Raw genomic sequence first — 19640 nt, forward strand, 5'->3', positions numbered from 1 at the left:
CCCTCTGAAGTATTTCAGTTGCATGATTCAGTTGTTAATAATACTGGTTGGTAGTTATTAAACAAATTGTAAAAACCATATGAGAGACTGCTGGTCACCGCTGCAAAGACAAATGCTCACAATTCATCACTTCAGTACATTTATAGAGTGCCTACTGTGTGTCAGCTACTGTACCAGGCTCAGGGGCTCTGAAGATCCCTAAGACGTGACCCCCATGGTCCAATGAAGTAGATGGGCGTATCAGGAAATAAGTCCAGAGAGGTGTTGAAGTGCTCTGATAGTACTTTAAAGGCTTGACGAGGAGTAAAGCTTGTGTCTTGTCGCCCTCAGTGTCCATAGCAGCAACAGTTGTCTACGCCTACGCCTGGCTGGTCCCTCTCGCACTCTGGGGTTTCCTCATGTGGAGAAACAGCAAAGTTATGAACATCGTTTCCTATTCATTTTTGGAGATTGTGTGCGTCTATGGATATTCTCTCTTCATTTATATCCCCACAGCAGTAAGTACCATCCTTATTCTGAGTAGTGCCCTGTTCTTGGTTGAAAATTCACCTGGCATCATTGTGTCTAGCCTGACAGTGATGTGAGCCTGAAAAATACCTTTTGGATTTAGAAGTTCCACAGGAATGGGGGCTGGGGAGCCAAGTGCCTTCACTGGATCTTGAGCCCTTCGTTATGAAAGTATGCCCCTCAGTCTGCATGCTGCTGGGGTTTCTCAGGCTGTCCCCAGAAAGCAAGGTGGCAGTGGGGCCCAGCTCGGATCGGCTCGGGGGCCTTTATAAACATATGTGCCTGGAACGAACAAAGCCCTCTCTGAAAGGCCTCCAGAGAAACCCTGTCCTCCCTCCTTTTCTTTCAGATACTGTGGATTATCCCCCAGAAAGCCATTCGTTGGATTCTAGTCATGATCGCCCTGGGAGTCTCAGGCTCTGTCTTGGCAATGACATTTTGGCCAGCTGTTCGTGAGGATAACCGGCGCATCGCGTTGGCCACAATTGTGACAATTGTCTTGCTTCACATGCTGCTCTCTGTGGGCTGCTTGGTATGGTCTCATTCCTGTGTTCTTCTGGTGTGCTTTAGATGCAAATGCTGAGAGACCCCAAATTGTTAGACATGATGGTTCTTTTAAAACTCGCTTTGTGAAATAAACATCATTTTTAATAGACTCTCCTAGATGAGAAGTGGTAAAGTTATGAGAATTTGATTGTAATCTCTAGCTTTACCTAAACCCAGAAAGAGTTTTGAAATTTAGCTTCATGGGTGGAAAGCTTGAGGATGAAGTCAAATATAGGAAAGGGGAGTTATTTTTAAGGTGAACATTTGAAACAGTTGTTTTTTTTTTTTTTGAGGAAGATTAGCCCTGAGCTAACTACTGCCAATCCTCCTCTTTCTCTCTCTCTCTCTCTCTCTTTTTTTTTTTGCTGAGAAAGACTGGCCCTGAGCTAACATCCATGCCCACCTTCCTCTACTTTATACATGGGATGCCTACCACAGTGGGATGCCAAGCGGTGCCATGTCCACACCCGAGATCCGAACCGGCGAACCCTGGGCTGCCGAGAAGCGGAACATGTGAACTTAACTGCTGCTCCACGGGCCAGCCCGTGAAACAGTTTTTGAGTTTGTATGTTGAGGTGTCTTTTTAGGGAGATCTTGTGCTTTCGAGTCGGACAGGCCCAGATGGAAGAGCAGTGCTGTCACTCACTGGCTCTGTGAGCTTGGGCGTGGTACCTAACTTTGCTGAATCTGAATGTCTTAATCTGTGACATAGGTATAGTATTTCCTGCCACATAGGGTTGTTCTGAGGATAAAATAAAATAATACATATGAAGCCCTTAACATAGAACTTGTCCCCTAAATGGCCATAAATTAGGACCTTTTCCTTTGATTCTAAGGAGACATGGTTTTATGTCTTCTGTATATGTTATGCACAAAAATTGCTGTCCATGGCCTTAACAAGGCCTGATGCAGATTTTAAAAAAACTGAATCCGAGAATATTAAGGTCACTGATGAAGGAAGGGATGTGCCCATGGGAAGATGCCCACAAAGCATGTGTCCAGACCCTTGGTCAGGTTTTGCAGTTGTGGGAGTAAATATTTCTTTGACACTGTTTGATCTCCAATATTTTTGTGTCGACAACCATGGTCTCAATAAGTGCATTGATAAGATCCTGATACTTCATCGCTGAACAAGTCTCATAAAAAGTGTCAGGTTCTGAAACACAGACCTGGTTTACATGGACTTTACTTGTGCCTAAACTGTCAACTTTTGAGACAGAGGACTGTTGGTTGACTCCTGGCAAAGCCACACTATTAATTTCTGCCACTTGGAACCTCTGGGCTGATCCTTTGAAATGCTACTATGACCCTTCTGTGACCCTTCCGTATGCTGGAGAAGAACGTCCTTTTCGTTGTAACCGACTCACTCAGTGCTCTCACTGCATCTTGCCCTCCCTCTCCTGAATCTTTCCATTGCGTACCTAGTTGAGAAGTCAGTGGAGAGGAGGAGGCAGGAGAAAAGGCCCTGCCTTGTTCAGTTCTGTTCAGAAGAGAGGAGCAGGGCAGGTGGTGGTGGTAGTGTTGCTATTATTGTTGTTATTAAGAACTTATTTCATGTGGTACCTGTGGCAGGATCTTTGCCCTCCTTTGCCTGTTACTCCCTTTTGGGGTAAATAACACTGAAGTTAGGATTTACCTGCCCATCTTGCTACTCAGGAACTTTCTGAAAGAGAGCATTATAATGGAGTAGAAAGAGCCCTGGCCTGGGAGCCGCTCAGCACTGTGAGCCTAGGCAGATGCTTAACTCTCAGAACCTTGGTTTCCTCCTCGGTCAGGGAGATTCATATTTTCGTGGGCTTTTGTGAGACTTGTGAGATGGCTCTGGGAGCCCTTCATGTACTGTGAAGGGGTCTTCAGATGTAAAGAAGTTATTGAAAGAGCCCTGTGTGCTCAGAAGCTGCCGGGGCTGCTCTGCTGCTGATTCTCCCTGAGCGCCCCGGGAGGAGTGTCCACGGCCACACGACTCCAGAACAGTGCCCTTGCCTTGGTGCCTCTCACTGGCGTCCTCGCATCTGTCTCCTGAGCTTCTTACCCATTATACACCTGATTGAGAAGTTGGAGGAGAGAGGGAGGCAGGAGAAAGCGTGTTACCCTGTTCAGTTCCAAGGGACTCAGAGGAGCAGGCAAGTCATTGCGGGTGTAGGACCTCTTCTTGGAGAGAAGGCATAGTTTTCTCCTCGAGGAAGGGGGCCATTCCATGATCAGGGCTTGAGCCAGGGGCCCCTGGGCCTGGGGTTTGTTCTCCACACTGGAGATGCCCCTCCTTTCCCTTCTGGTGGAAATATGCGGTACAAGAGGGTGGAAGCGGAAGTTAGGAGGCGGGTTCTGGTCCCAGGTCCATCACTCCCTACTTTGGTCATTTCCCTCTCTGGATCTCCACCTACTCACTTAGAAAAAGGAGCTATAGTAACATCTTTACTGTTGTAAGGATTGAGTGATGTGTGCAACATGAAAAATAGGACAAGCTGTACAAACAGAAGACATTATCATTGTTGGAAGGGAGGGAGAGGAATTAGCAGGGGGGTTATTTGAGGGGCACTGGCTGGACCAGACATCTTGCCTCCTCACTCGCCCCTGGGGAGCACAGATTGGTGTTTTTTGCCTTAGTGCAGTAAGCATATGACAGCCCTACACCTGGTGGGCCCTCAGCGCTTGCACCTGTACAGAATCTCTAAGTTGGTACGAAAACACACCTGGTAGGGATGATAAAGAAGCACCAGAGGGTGCGTCCGGGGCAGGTGTGTTTGAAGATGTACAAGCTTGTGTTTGAGGTTGTCACTGCTGACAGCGAAGGGTCTTGCGCCCTGGCTTTCTGCCAGGGGACACTCCTACCCCTACTCCTAGAAAGCCTACTGATCCATCTGGAGGCCTCACAGTGCCCAGATCTGGGCTGGGCGCAGAGTAGATGCTGAGTTGCAGGCTGCCTGGGAGAGTAGAGGAGCATAGACTTTGGAGCCAGATACACAGTTGTATAGTCTTGGGAAAATTTCTATCTCTTTGAGCCTCAGCTTGCTCGTCTTTAAAATGGGGATAAAATAGCCTGTTACAGGGTTATCAAGTAGATTAGCTATCAAGTATGTGCCTGGGGCTGGCCCTGTGGTTGAGTGGTTAAGTTCCTGCACTCCGCTTTGGTGGCCCAGGGTTTCGCTGGTTCCGATCCTGGACGTCGACATAGCACCACTTATCAGGCCATGCTGAGGTGGCGTCCCACATAGCACAACCAGAAGGACCTACAACTAGAATATACAACTATGTACTGGGGGGCTTTGGAGAGAAGAAGAAGAAAAGAAAGAGAAGATTGGCAACAGATGTTGGCTCAGGTGCCAATCTTAGCAAAAAAAAAAAAAAAAAGGTATGTGCGTGCCGCACCGTAGCCACTCCCCAATGATAACTGTGGTCATAGTAAGCATTCGTGGAATTATGGATCGTAGAATTAGAACTCTGCCGTAGAGATCACTTTTTTCAGTCCTTTCATTTAACAGATAAGAAGACTGAGGCCTACAGGAGTGGACTTCTCTGAGTCACAGTGCCGGTTACTGGCGGAGCCAGGTCTAGAACCCGGGCCTCTTGCTCATTCCATCTGATGAGTGTTCCCCCAGTAGCCTGGCAGAAAGGCATTGTTCCCGCATCGTGGGGCCTCTGTGGCTCAGTGCCACCTGCGAGATAACTGGACAGGCCCCTGTCCCCACCTTAAGTTAGGGACTGTTCTTTCCCTGCCTCAGAAAACAGCTGCTGGAAGAGGTCCTGGGGAGGAAGGCTTTTAAAACTAATAGAATTGCTCTGGGAATGTGACCAACTGGAGGGAGTCTGCAGCTGGAAACTTTTTTGAGATGGACTGTTGACGAGTAACCATCTACTAGGAGGATGTTGGGGAAGCTCCAGCGTGTCATGTTGGTGCCCCCTTCTGGCTGATAGAGAGCAGAGCTGGTGAAATGGTTCTTGACTTGGTGGCTGTTATCTTTTTACCTTCCTAATGCCCTGACTCCAAGGGGCAGTCATGAGTGTGCAGTCATCTTGACTTACTGATGGACTTGCCTTTTCTTGAGCAACTAGCATTCACGGCGAGTGAGACTGGTGTTTTCCTGGGCTGAAGTTAGGATTCTCAGATCTCGAAACAGATGGGAAGACCCTCCCTGGTGTTTTCCCTCTTCCATCTCCTTCCGGTTTTTGACAGTTAAATTGTAGATGGTGAGTGGAAGCACTTATCAGATCTTTCATTTTCAAGCTGAAGAATTAGGAGGTAAGGGCTACGTAGCACATTCTTTTAAAGGTCTTTACGGAGAGCCACTGGTTCAGCAGCACTCTGTCGTGGTTCAGTTCACTGAGTACTGATTGTTTACACAGTGTGCGAGGCCCAGTGCAGGGTGCTGGTGACATGGAGACAAGAAGGATGCAGTCTTTGGAGGAGAGGCCACGGAACGTGGTCAAGAGCTTGAGCTTTGGAGTCAGCAAGGCCTGGCTGTGAGTCCTCCACGCTCATTAGCCATGTGTACCTGATCCAGTGACAGCCTCTCTGAGCCTCAGTTTCTTCATCTGTCAAATAAGGATGTTAATTATGACCTCACAGAGTTGTTATGAAGAGTAAGTCATATGTAGTAAGTGCACAATAAATGGTAGCGAAATTTGAGAAGGCATTCACAGTTGAATAAGTGAGATGGACAGAAACAGACGGTTGTAGTTCAGTGTGATGAGCAGTGTGGTAGGAGGATACGTGGGGGCCACGAGATCCCAGAAGGACTGTTAGCATGGAGTCTAGAACACTCACTGAACCGCTGTTTTTTAAACTCACTTCATGGGTCTCCTTTTCCTGTAGGCCTACTTTTTTGATGCACCAGAGATGGACCATCTCCCAACACCCACAGCTGCTCCAAACCAAACAGTTGCAGCAGCCAAGTTGAGCTAAAGAAGAAGGTAAGAAAAGATACTTTTATCTTCTTGCTGTGTGTTATGGTGAAATGGGCAGGTGTATCAGTTCTGTTCCTGTTAGCATCAAGAGCAGAGAGGGCTGGACCCTTTTACCTGTCTGCACAGTGTAGTGGGTGTGTGTGCACTTGTGTCTGTGTGTCTCTGGTTGAAGGCTTCAGTTGTGAAATCCACCTCATCTGGCTTGATGGATGTGGGAAACATGAGCTCTTAGACTCTTCTGTAGGAAGAGTTCCTGCCTTTTGCTCCCTGCATCCCCTCTTCTCTACTCCCTGTCCCCTTCGCAGCCGCACAGTATGGGTTTGTTCCATTTCATTACAGTCCTGGTGGTTTTTTCCAGTTTCTTCGTGACGACTTAGGCTGGCCTCAGACCCTGAGTCTGACCTGTCTTGAATTACCCATGGGGTTCTCCAAAGCTTACAGACTCTCGTGCCTGGTTTGTTCTCAGGGCTTCTTTGATGATTCCACTGTCAGCGGTTGTTTCAGTAGGTCAGAGCACAGGAAACAGACCCGATTGCTCCATGGCTTGTTCCTTCCCTTCCTGTTCCACCTCTGTAGTAGTCTGAGGCTGTAGCCATACTGAACACCTTGCTGTTGCCAAAACACGTCATGCCTCTGCACTTGCTGCTCCAGTTGTCTGAAATGTTCCTTCTCTTCCAGCAGTCATCACTTACCTTGTGAGCCCATTACAGCTTGAATCCTTCTATTAATGGTGCTTGAAACACTCATCGTTCACTGTCTGTGTGTCTGTCTGCCTGCCCAGTTGCTCTCTCATTCATTCATTAGTTTTCCGTGTGCTGGTGTGTCTCCCGAATTAGATGCAGCTCCATTTGAACAAGGAATGGGTGTTACTTTAATTTTCATTGCTCACCACATGACCTGGTGTACAATGGGTGCTCAGTAAATGTGGAATGAATGGGTGTAGCCACACTCTGCACGTGATCTCCCTGTGGGCCAAGAACCTTTACTTTGTTTTGTAATTGCTGGGTGACGTTTCTGCCCATGCTGCTGTCTCCCAGAGCAACAGGGTGTGGTGCGAAGACCAGGGCCTTTAGAGTCAAAGAGAATTAAAATTAAATCCCGGCCCTTCCATGTACTAGCAGTGTGCTCGGGGCAAGGGGCTTACTCTCTCTGAGCCTCGACTAACTTAACTATGGACTAAGGATGATGCAACCTGCATTATAAGGTTGTGGTGAGGATGAGAGGTCACGTTATAGAAGTTCCTGGCACATAGTTAAGGTACTCAGTAACAGAATCAAAGCTCCTGCTCCTCTGAGAGTGGGTCTGTAATGAGTGTTGGAATTTCGTGGTTCTTACTCACTTTACCTTGACCCTTTATTTCCTTTTTGTAAAACAACTGGAGATTTTCCCTCTTGGTTGTGAAATTTAGATTACAGGCCCTGCAAGTTGACAAGATGTGATTGGTCAAGAATAGGTCCCTCCAGGTGCTGGCCCCGTGGCCGAGTGGTTGGGTTTGCACACTCTGCTTTGGCGGCCCGGGGTTTCGCCAGTTCGAATCCTGGACGCAGACATGGCACTGCTCATCAAGCCATGCTGAGGCGGCATCCCACATCCCACAACTAGAAGGACCCACAACGAAAAATACACAACTATGTACCAGGGGGCTTTGGGAGAAAAAGGAAAAACATAAAATCTTTAAAAAAAAAAAAGAATAGGTCCCTCCAGAGGCCTTGTTGGTTAGACAATCCCCCTGCCCGGTGGAATGACTAGGGAACTACTAAGTGTCACAGCCGGCCCTCCCTCTCCCTCTCGTCACATGGGCAGGTGACGTTAGAGTCCCAGAAGTCATAGTGCCTGGAGGGAGCATGGGCTTTGCTCCTCTTTTACAATAAGGAAGCTGGCTGACAGGTATATCGCATTCCCCTTTACAAAACACTGCCCAGGTCATTCTCTGATTGGCCACTGTTACCAGCCTTGTTGACCCTATTTATAGATGAGGAAGCTGGGCTTTGTAAGTCTGAGTTGACTAGGATCACCTACCTCTTAGAGGCACAGCTGGGACTCAAACCCAGGTCTGGGGGAGCCAATTCCTGAGGTTTTTCCACTTTCCCACTTTTGAGACTGATGTTCTTTTTACCACAAAAACTTGCAGGCTCTGCCTGCTGGCCTTTGGCTTTTTTTAGGAACCCACATTTGCTGGTCTAGAGATGCTTTAGTTCAGAGGTCTCCACACTGCTTTGATTACACAACCTGTCAGTTAAGAATTTGAGGACTGCATTAATTATCTATTGCTGCCTAACAATATTACCACAAATTTAGCAGCTTAAACAACAAACAGTTATAATCTCACAGTTTCTGTGCGTCAGGAATCTGGGCATAGCTTAGCTTAGTTCTCTCCGTCGGGTTCTCTCCCAAGGCTGCACTCAAATTGCTGTCCCTGGCTGGGCTCTCATCTCAAAGCTGGACTGGAGAAGGAGCCTCTTCCCAGCTCACGTGGTTGTTGGTCAGATCCACTTCCTGTGACATGTTAGACTGAGGGCCTCCCTGCTGATTGTCAGCTGGAGGCTGCCCTCAATTCCTTGCCACATAGGCCTCTCCATATTATGGCTTACTACACTGAAGCCATAAATGGAGACAATCAACAAAGAATCTGTTAGGAAGATGGGAGTGACAGTCTATGGGATGTAATCATGGAAACGACACCTGTCACCTTTGTTGTATTCTTTTGGTTAGAAGCAAGTCACAAGTCTTGCCCACATTCAAAGGAGGGTGATTTCACAAGGGCATGAGTACCTGGAGGCAGGGATCACTGGAGGCCATTTTTAATTTAATGTAATTTAATTTTTCAGCTTTATTAAGGTATAATTGACAAAATTGTGAGATTTAAAGTGTACATCGTGACGATTTGATATATATCTCTCTCAAATTCTGATATTTTCCTTCCATCTCCTTAGTGGATTGTTTTTGGAGCTTCCTGCCTTGGAGTGAGCATGTGGTAGCTTGTTTGTATGTCGGTGTAATTGTCTACACACTTGTTCAGCTCATTTTGCAGATGGACGCCATTGACCATTAGCAGAAAAGGCTCAGGGCTGGGGCGGGGCGGGGGTGTCTCTTCCTTCCCTTGAGGTCCATGGGAAAGGGACTGAGTCTTATTTGACTTGGTCTGCCCAGTGCTTGGTCTGCTGCCCGCCCGGCACAGACAGAGCGAGTGCTCAGGTAATGTTGGGTGGGTGGAAGTGACCCTTTGCAAGACGAAGGCAAAAGTCAGGAGTTGGCTTTTGTCAGAGGTGCCTTGGCTCGCTGAGTCCTGGATCATTGTTTACTCTCTCATTCAGTGTTTATTGGAGGCTGCTGTCTGTCCTCTGGGCCAGGCACTGGGACCTAGAAAATCAGATGCAGTCTGCCTCAAGGATCCTAGGCCCATGGGTAAAACAGCTGAACAGATAATGACCACGCTGTGGGAGAAGTGCCGCAGCCAAGCTGTGAACTGATGAGGGAGAATAGAAGCAGTGGCTCATGTGACCTGGGGGAAGGCTTCACACGGGCTTGTTTGAGCCGCGTCCTGCAGGTTGAGCAGAAGCAATCAGTTACCTGTTTTTCTGAAAAGAGGTGCTAGCTTCCCATGGCTTTGGGGAAGGTGAAGACATAGGCTGTTCACTTGGACACAGTGATGCCATGCGGGCTCACATCACTGAGAACGAGAGAATCTGAGCCCAGCTGGAGGGGACAGAGGTAGAGGACACAATGGCAGTAGTTGCCTAGGTCTCTGCCTTGACCCAGATACCCGACGTCAACCCAGTGAGGGGTTCTCAGCCTGTTTCCTGAGCTGGGACTTCAGTTCCTTCCTTACATTGTGGTTATGAGGCTCTAGAGCAAGTGTCCCAGGTGCTGTAAACCTTCAGATAGTCGGAAGCTGGCGTCTGAGGAGAGCCTGACCCTCGGGGCTCTTGCAGACCTCCCATCCTGAGTTACACAGATTTGACGCCACTGGTCTATAAACTTGGGCGTCAGCGCTTCCATTAGGGTGTCAAGTCTCCAAATGAGATAGTGATGAACAGTTTCTTTGGAGCCTCCCTGGCAGAAGCATCAATCGCTTTGCCAATGAGAGGGGCCATCCAGAGCCCCAGGCACTGCAGATTTATGAGCTGGCTGTGCCTTCTACTGTAATCTCTGGACTCCAGCTTTCACTGAAAAAGAATGGCTTCTAATCTTGCAGATAACCTTCCTTATGTAAATCTGTGCATTGGAGGGCTTAACCTGGAATGGGTTACTGGGAGAGCATTAACCCCCTCTCTCCCTGGAGCTGTAGGGTCGTAGGTGAGCCTCCAGTTCCCTGTAATCAGGGAAGCTACACCTACGTAAGTCATTGAGATATTATAAAAAATATCAGGCTTTCTTCTTTCATTTCTTCCTTCACTCCTTCCTTTTTTATTAACTTATCACCTAAGGACCACTGCCATTTCTTCTCTGAGCCAAGACCTGATGAAGCCTGGAGAATGGACCCAGGGAGTCTTATTTTAGCTTGAACAGTGGAGTATCTGAGGACTGCATCCAGAGTGGGGCTGCCTTCCCAGGGGTGGTGACAGAGTGGGTCTGTCCAGAGGAGGGTGGCCAGCAGATAATTATACAGAGTGTGATAAGGGCTTTATTAACAGATGAGCAGAGGGCTGCAGGAGACTCCTTTGTAATTAAAACCCTCCTGATTTGATACACAGGGTTTATATGCAATTATCCTTTCACTCAGTGTGTCAAGAACGTTCATTTTATAAGCCAAAGCCACAAAGCTTTTTACTAGGTTTATACCTATCAATTCTTTTATTCTGAAATCATTTTTAACTCAATGCTCTAATCCCCCCTTAGCACAGCATCCACACCGCATGATTTCACACATGGCTAACACTGCTTTCTACAGCCCCTTCTTTTCCACACCATGTCTGAAATGTCCCTGCCCAGAGAATCCATTTTCAGTTCCTGGGATGTTGCTTTCTCAATTTTTTTCTTTGTTCTCTTTCTTTAAGGAAAATTGGGGGAAACTGGGATGACAAGTGGGTCAACACAGTAACTTTTTATTCTTTTTTTTATACTTACTTAGTGGAAAATTTTAAACATAGATAAAAGTAGAGTGAATAGTGTAATGAATCACCATGTTCTTGTCACCCATTTTCAACAGCTGTCGACTCATGGCCAGTCTTGTTTCATCTGTACACCCAGCTATTCCCCACCGCTCCCCCGATCCTATTTTGAAGCAAATCTAAGGTAGCCTCTTATTTCATCCATAAACATTTAAATTCTGTTCTATAAAAGATACTCTTTTTAAAACATAACCATAATAGCATAATCATATTTAAAAAATAACTCTTTAATATCAAATGTACTTTCTTGTTTGAATTTCATCTTGCAATTGGTTGATGTATCTCTTAAAGGCCTTTAAATGATAGACTCTGACTCAGTCTCCCTCCTCTCTCCCTTTGCCAGTTGTTTGTTGAAGAATCGTGTATCTTGTACTAGTTTCTCACTGTCTGGATTTTGCTGATTGCATCTCCACGGTGTCATTTAACATGTTGCTCTGTCCTCTCTTTTCTTTGAACTGGTCCTTATATCTAAAGGCTTGATCCAGATTCAGGTTTGATTTTTTTTTTGGCAAGACTTCTTGATATGTGCTGTTAAATTCCTCCATCCATAAACTCATAATGTCTAATTCTCTCCCTCTCTCTTTGATACTAGTGGTCATTAATAAGCAATGCCTAGATCCATTAATTCATTAGGGGCTTCAAAATGGTGACATTTCAATTCTATCTTTCTTTCTTTGTTTATTAACTAGAATACTTCTCTAATAAAAACTTTCTTCATCTACTATTTGGTTATCCAGTGGTATCATTTATACAAGAAGGATGAGTGATTCTTTCTCTTTATTTACCAGCTTTCAAAATAGCAGTTGGTTCACTGGCATTCTGCAACAATGACCAATTAGCTTCAGTCTATTGCTAGTATTATGTTTATTGATGCTCAAATTGTCCTGTCTCGTCCAGTGGGAACCTCTTAAGGTTGGCCCTTGAGAGCTGTTGGCACAACCTTAGATGTCTCTGATGACTGCCTTGCTATCTGTTATGACAAAAGTTTTCAGGCTCAGGGCTGGCCCCGTGGCGTAGTGCTTAAGTCTGGTGCGCTATCCTTCGGCCTGGGTTCCAGGGCTCGGATCCCAGGCGCAGACCTACACCACTCATCAGCGAAGCTACAGCAGTGACCCACATACAAAATAGAGGAAGAGTGTCACAGATGTTAGCTCAGGGCTAATGTTTCTCAAGAAAAAAAAGAGGAAGATTGATAATAGATTTTAGGTCAGGGCTAATCTTCCTCAGCAAAAAAATAAACAAATAAAAGGAAGCCAGCCTGGTGGCATAGTGGTTAAGTTGAGCATGCTCTACTTTGGTGGCCTGGGTTCTCAGATTTGGCTCCCAGGTGTGGATCTACAGCACTCAGCAGCCATGCTGTGGCAGCAACCCAAATACAAAATAGGGGAAGATTGGCACGGATATTAGCTCAGGACCAGTCTGCCTCATCAAAAAGAATATCTCAGGCTCATTTTGAACATTCCCTGATTTCCTGTCCCAGATGCAGACTGAGCTGTTTCTCTAAGGCATCCTGGTTCTGTTCCATGCGGAAATAGTATTTCCAGATCTAGTGGTGCAACTGGCTCGGTCATTGTTTTCAGGCCTTTTCAGTGTTCAGAGCCAGGAAGTATGTTAGTTGTTTGCTTGTTTTGTTTTGTTTTTTTAAAGAAGATACATTGTGAGTTCATACTCAAGCTTCCAATTTCTATTTAGTACTATAACGTTTTTATTAAATTGCTTTTATCTTCTATCTGTATCTCTTTTCTTCCAAACTGAAGATCTCACTTCTCAATGACACCAGAAATGATAGACTTGGACGGTCATATAAGTACTTACTTGTTTTATCCTGTGATGCACTCACAATAGTCTAATAATAACAGTAACAACATTACCACTAAGTACTGGAAATAGTACTTTAAAATATTTGAAGATTTTTTTTTAAATTCTGGAATACGCTTCCCTGCCATGTGTACTTGGAAACTTGCTTTATTCTTCAGGACCTACTTCAGACACCCTCTCCTTAGTGAAGTTTATCTTCCTTCCTTCCTTCCTTCTCTGTGCTCTCCTGCAGCTCTTTGTTCCTCTCTTATGGCAATTTTCCTATTTACTGTGACTTCATAGCCTGGCAGCTCCTCGAGGGCAGAGATTTATTTCCCAGTGTAGCCCAGCACCCAGCAGGCGCTTGGGAAAGTCTGATTTTGGACTAGTGTCAGTTGACATACTTGTCCTGTGGCACTCAATCTTCCTTGGGTTCATCTGCCAAGTCACTTAGGAATCGTTCATTCATTGAGGGCGTACTCTCTGCCAGGTGCTGGGCTACTGGGGTGAACAATGGAGATAGGTCCTTAACCCCCCCAGATTTTACATCCCAATTTTGTGTCTCATGAGTCACACAGACTGGAAGCCCCTGCTGAATTACAGAGAGAGTCAGGATTTTGGGAACTTTGCATTGGAACACCCCAGATCAGGAACATTGACATTGTGCAGGCTGGGACCAGGAATGGAGCAGGCATGTCAGGGCCGCAGTAGGGCCACCCAAGGTGGGGAGCCAGAAGTGGCCAGCAGTCAGGTCTTAGGCGGGGAAGAGGTAAGGGAACCTGGCTGACAGTGAATTATGGACGAATTGTGGCACGAAAGGCAGTGTCATCTTACTTGCCACCCTCTGACCTAAGTGCCAGGAATTCCCAAACTCTGCTCTATAGGCCACCCACTAAAAGTTGGCAGCAGGAGAAGGGAATTTTCTGTCTTCAAATTCTCCTCTAGTCTTGACATTAATTTGGAACAGACATCTAGAGAGATGAGAGAAAAACAGAGTATGTATTTATGGAAATAAAATCTCAAGTGCCTGCCCTGTGGGCTAGTTTGTCCCTGCCTTCGTTTAGCATTTCAGAAACCCAGCCTGATGTTTGCCAGAAAGCTGGTCAGGACTTTGGGTTCTTTCACTCCAACAAGTTCCAGCATCTACCCTTCTGCAGCCACTTTCACAGAGGTTTTGTTGGCAACTTTTCCATTTTCTAGAGCCGGTGGATTGAGGCAGATAGCCTCTGCCTCAGCCTCACCTTCACGGGGTGCTCCAGCGCTGACGTCTGGCTGGGATTCTGCCCCGAAGAGGTCTCCAGGGAGGCCTGGCTCCTTCTCGGAGGTGGAAGGCCACGCGTCAGGAACGCCTCTGCTACGTTCCTTAACCTCCCCTGGATTTCACTGTATCGCTAGCCCCTCTTTCCAAGCTCCCATCTCTTGAAAATCTCCAATTAAGTGAACCAAGGGGTGCCTCAAATTCACTAACTAAACTCATCCCTACACCCAGATCCTCCCTAAATTTTCCTGCCTCACACCGCCTGACTTCAGACAGGGTTAGAGTCCGTGTCCTACCCTCTCACAGGACCTTACACGTGTAACTAAATCATGTTCCATGTATTTGTTTACCCTGTAGTTTTCCCTACTAGACTGTAAGTTTCTTGAGAGTTGAGACCGTGTCTTCCTTGTTCATCATTGTACCCAGTGCCTGGCGTGTGAGTCCTCAGTCAATATTTGTTGGGTTAATTAAGAAATCCACTTACTAATCCAAGCTAGAAACCTCAGCATTCGTGTAGATTCCTCCCTCTTACCTTCCACATCTCATCTGTCAGCACGACCTGTCTATTTACCTCTGAAATACTTCTCAGGTCTGTCCTCTCAGTACCACACCCAGCGTTCAGGACGCAGTCATCTCACACTTGGGCTGTGCTAATAGCTTGATGAGTTTCTCTGTCTCTTTTCTTTTCCTCCTTCCAGTTCCTCCTATGTGTAGCCACATGCGTCTTCAAAAATCTGCAAATCTGACTGTGCCACTCCTCTACGTAAAAACTGTTTTTTGGCCTCCTGTTGTCTAAAGAACAGAATCCAGACTCCTTGGATTACGTGATCTCTCCCTCTGTTCGTCCTGCCACTGTCCCCTGTAGAACCTCATGTTTCAACAACCACACAGCGGCTCTGCAGCTCCCAAATCGGTTTATCTCCCTCCATGTTTCCTTTATATGTAGTATAAACACAGAGCTGTCACAAAGAACAGAGAGAAAGAAGGGTGCGTGGAGGTAGTTTTGGGAGCTGGGTCACAGAAAGTTACTGGGTTTGCAGAGAAACAGAGGAAAACTTTAAAAAATGTCTTCTCCCCCCCCATGGTAAGTCTCCTTGGAGCTCACAGGTCAGTCTCAGGCTGGAGGTTTGGGACTTGGCAGTGGAGCCACTCCGGTGCCGCGGTGCTGCCTCTAAACGTAAGTGAACGCCCTTTTCTGCAGTGTAGCTCCTCTCTGTGTGGGAGCATCTTTATCTGGAAATTTACTCTTGTGTTTGCAGCTCTCTTTTGTCTTTTTGGAGTGTGGTTCTTTCGGACATGGATCCACTGCAGGAAAGTAGGATAACCAACGCCAGCAGGACTGACAGAGTGGCACCAACCCCCAGCGTCTGGACAGTGCTGCACCAAAGCCTGGTCATTTATTTAACAAACAAAAATTAAGTGTTGTTCAGCACGTGTGTTTCGGCTCTTCTTTCTCACCTGTTGATTGTCGCTGTGACTGTGCGCTGATTCGGAATGCAGTACGAGGGGACGGTTAGGCGTGCTCGGGTGCCCTGCCCTTTCTCACGGTCAAGTGGTGTGCTTCACGTGAGGTGCACCCTTAGTTCCGAAATGGATCCATCCTAACTTGGGATGGCTTTTCTCTGAATTTTGTACAGATTACCTAAGTGGTCCTCTTCTCTCCAAATCCTTGCCATGCCAAAGTGGCCAAACAGTGTGAACTTTGATTGGGAGTCATTGGGAGGCTGAAAGTTTGTCTTTGGTGACCTGACCCTGGGCAACTGAACCTAATGGTTGCACAAGAGATACTTCACATAACGTCTGTGTCTGCACTTCAGGACTGGGCCTTAAGTTCTTCCTTGATGTTTGCTCTCCAGCATGCCAGAGGCTGCCGGGAATCTCATTTAATGTGCTACCTAATTGGGGTGTGTGGGTTAAAATGGACATCGGAATTTTTCCTTCTATAAGTATGGAACACTGGATTTAAAGAACATGCACACTTACACAGATTTTAGAAAATTCTTTTAGGCGCTTTGAGTGCCTCTTGAAGGTAGCATGACTTCCTGGTTGGAGTGCATTACAGGGAGAAACCAGTGACACCTCAGATACTTTTTTATACTTTTTATTCAAAATGCACATCACCCGGAGCCTGAGCTTCTGCCTTGTCTAGACTGCTGATTCCCTCCTGTTTCTGTAGTCCTCTTCAGGGCAGGAGTTCCCTGTGTGGTTCTGAGACAGCTGCAAGGACATGTCTGGACTTAAGAGGCTGACCATGTAAATAAAGGAAGGCGCACACAAATTCCGGCTACAGTGAGCTTAAGGTTAGCTTGGCAAAGCTCCCATCAAATGCTGGGGATCCCCCCCATTAATTTACTCCACATATGTATTGTGGACCTACTGTGTGCCGATCACCATTCTAGGTACTGGGGCTAGAGCAGCAAACAGAACAGATAAGGTCCCTGTTCGGTGGATCTTCAGTCCATGGTCACTGCTAAGCCTCAGCCTCTGCAAGGCAGCTATTTCCTCTTCCTGCTGGAAGCACCTCTGCAGCTTTTGCTTTGGTCCTGTTTCTACCCTTGGGCCTCTCAGATCATGTCTGAGCTTTTTGCTCTTTGTTAATTTTATCCCTGCCCCTCCAACCTCTCAGTCTTCTCCAGCTACATACTTCTTTTGTCTTCAAGGGCTTTTCGGAGAATTTGGTGTCCATACCTTCCAGTCACCCTCTGGGCTGGTACCCTGGCTCACTCTTTAATACTTGACTCCTGCCAACCAAGGCAGTGATTCTTATACATGTGAATTATACCTGTGACTTCCCCCGTACAAGCCATCTGCAACCCCTTCCCATCTGTTACCAAAAGTGGCAGGATTTTTCTCCTATTGAAGAACAGAAGTATATTGTGAAATAATAAGAAATACATATACTGGTCTCTGCCCTTGTTCCTGACACAGAACCCCTAAAAGCCTTGTAAATAGAAGTGCTGGGAGAATTGGTCTTTGACTCCACTTCCTGACACAGAGCTCTTAAGACCTTTGTAATTTCCTGAGTGATAGAAGCTTCTGGGAGAGCTCCTAAATCCCTTGGGATTTCCTGGTAGTGCAGCATTTTTTGTTCTAATGAGGCAGTTCTTGGGAGCACTTGGAGGGCGCTGGTCACCAGAAAGACCGAGCCATAATTAGAAGCTTGGAACTTTCAGCCCCAGCCCCCACCTCCTCCAGGGGGGAGAAGGGCTGGAAATGGAGTTACAATCATGCCTATGTGATGAAGCCCTCATAAAAATCCTAAGACAACGGGGTTTGGGTTGGTGAATTCGTGCACGTGCTGGGAGGGACAGAAGCTCCTACAGCCGGGACCCTTCCAGACCTTGCCCTGTGTGTCTCATCATCTGGTTGTTCATTTGTATCCTTTAAAATACCCTTTGTAATAAATCAGCGAGAGTAAGTAAACTGTTTTCCTGGGTTCTGTGAGCAAATTATGGAACCCAAGGAGGGCGTCGTGGGAACTTCCAATTCGTAGCCAAGTCAGTCAGAAGTCGTGGGGAAGCTGGGGACCCACTGCTTGCTTATTGGCATCTGAAGTGGGGCACAGTCTTGTGGGACCGAGCCCTTAACCTGTGGGGTCTGCGCTAACCCCAGGCAGTTAGTGTCAGAATTGCTTGGTGTGGGAAACCCACACATCTGGTCACAGAGGTGTTATCAGTGTTAAGGTTTAGGAAAACAGTAACTTTTCACAGGCACATATAAATATCCACATTTGAGGGGGAATTTAGTTACTACTAAGGACTTTTAAGTGTGGTATGACTGGTAAATTTTTCCAAAAACGTTGAGAGTTTCTATAATACAGTGGTGAAGGTTTAATTTTTAAGTAAGGATTTTAGACACAACCAGCATCATAAATTAGCACCGTTATTTTACAAAAAGGAGGACATTATAATATCAAATAATCCATAATCTCAGAACTAAAAACTTGAATAAGTTTAGCTCTATGAAAAACTGACTACACTGTTCATTTTTTCTCACCTGCCAAGGACCAGTGAAAATTTCAGGAACCAACCAGCACCACCATTTGGGAGCCGCTGCTCCTGCGACTCCCACGTGGCACTTAGGAATTGCATTCGCTGTAAAAGAAGTCTGAGAAGCAGTCCCTTGAACAAATGAGCAGTTTCATTTTTCTCATGCGAATAGAAGTTTAGAGATAGCCATAGGTTAATATGGCTGCTCCATGATTCCATCTTTTTGTTTTTCTTCTGCTCAGCGGTCCTTAGCATGAATTTGTCGTCATCTGATGTCAGGCTGTCTGCTCTTCCTCCAGCAAAGTGTCGGCGGTGAGGAGTCCGGCTCCAAGCCAGAAGCCTGTGTGTGATCTTTCAGGCCCAACCACAGGCAGTTAGAAAGCTGACAGGCCTGGGGAACGCTGCCCGCCCACACAGGCTCGGTGCAGAACCCAGCACTGTGCCCTCTGAGGGGGTCGCTGTCAAGGACTCTGGCCCCACCCCGCCATCACCCCAGCCTGGCTCTTACGCACAGCGCATTTCTAGCTCAGGCTCCACCATTCGGACGGAGGCCTCCTTATGGGGGAAGGAGTGAGACCCCTAGCTGTGGCCTCTCAGCTGCCTCTGCTGAGACCAGCTTACTTGGGGGGCAGGGGTTGAAGATGTTTTCTCTACTCTCGCTCAGTATTCAGTACTCTTCCACTCCTAGCCCTTCCCCCTCCCTCCTCCTAGCCTCCTGGGTCTGTAAAACGGCAGGAGCCTTTTGTTAAGGATCCTTTGGCAGAGAGACAACCCCCTCCTGTCACAGTAAATGATGAAAGGCTTGACTGTTACTTTCATTTTTTCTATTCTGCCCAGAGACCTGGCGGCTCAGCTCTCTCCGGCTCAGCTCAGCTCTTGACAGGCAGGAGGAAGGGGAAGGGCAAAGGGGGCTGGCAGTTGAGTTGATCTGCCTTTTAATGAGCCTTCTCCAGAGCCCCACCCAATGTTTTATGCTTATTTCTTATTGGTCAGAAGCATATCACATGGTCACCCCTAGCTGCAAGGCACGCTGGGAAATGCTCTTTAGCTGGGCACGGTGCCAGCCTGAGTGAAACCAGAATGGGCTTTAGATAGGTAACTGTTACATCTTGGAACCCCTACTTTAAGAAAAGTTAACGGATGGTGGTTTGTCCATTTTGATTTCACTGGTTGGCACTGTATCTTATATGGAATCATAAGAATTGAGAGAAAAGAATTCTGGGAAGATGGCAGTAGCATTTTTTTATTTCCCTGAATTCCCCCCGTAAAAATGGAGGCACTGGGATAGCAAAGCAAAAATCTGTGGACATCTACAACAAACAGGGTGACAAGATGGCACCACAAACCGAACATTCAAGTAGGTGGAGACCACTGGCAGCTCAAAGACTTGCATGGTATTGGCATTTTTGTGGAAAGAAGCAGAGGGAAGCAACAGTGTGTCTAAGAAATCAAAAAAGAAGAGAACCCCACAATAGCCAACAGGTACTCCCGGAAAGTACAGTGGACCAACAGGAGGACAGCTGCTGG

At 46.8% G+C, this 19640-nt stretch overlaps 1 protein-coding gene across 7 annotated transcripts in view; it reads left to right on the top strand.

The window, feature by feature from the left end:
* YIPF1 (Yip1 domain family member 1) overlaps positions 1 to 15556 on the top strand; it is a 38135-nt gene extending 22579 nt beyond the window's left edge. For 3 of the 7 annotated variants that reach the window (XM_046662229.1, XM_046662230.1, XM_046662231.1), the window contains 4 exons: positions 331 to 497; positions 857 to 1039; positions 5867 to 5964; positions 15384 to 15556. In XM_046662229.1, coding sequence (XP_046518185.1) covers positions 331 to 497; positions 857 to 1039; positions 5867 to 5956 — 440 coding nt within the window. In that variant the 3' untranslated portion in view covers positions 5957 to 5964; positions 15384 to 15556. Of the gene's footprint in view, positions 1 to 330; positions 498 to 856; positions 1040 to 5866; positions 5965 to 11107; positions 11194 to 14355; positions 14443 to 14822; positions 15302 to 15383 lie in introns of all 7 variants that reach the window. The other 4 variants (XR_006888713.1, XR_006888716.1, XR_006888715.1 and 1 more) reach the window with 4 other exon arrangements.
* Positions 15557 to 19640: the final 4084 nt, after the last annotated feature.

The sequence above is a fragment of the Equus quagga genome, chromosome 5, assembly GCF_021613505.1.
Source record: "Equus quagga isolate Etosha38 chromosome 5, UCLA_HA_Equagga_1.0, whole genome shotgun sequence".
Taxonomy (NCBI): Eukaryota; Metazoa; Chordata; class Mammalia; order Perissodactyla; family Equidae; genus Equus; species Equus quagga.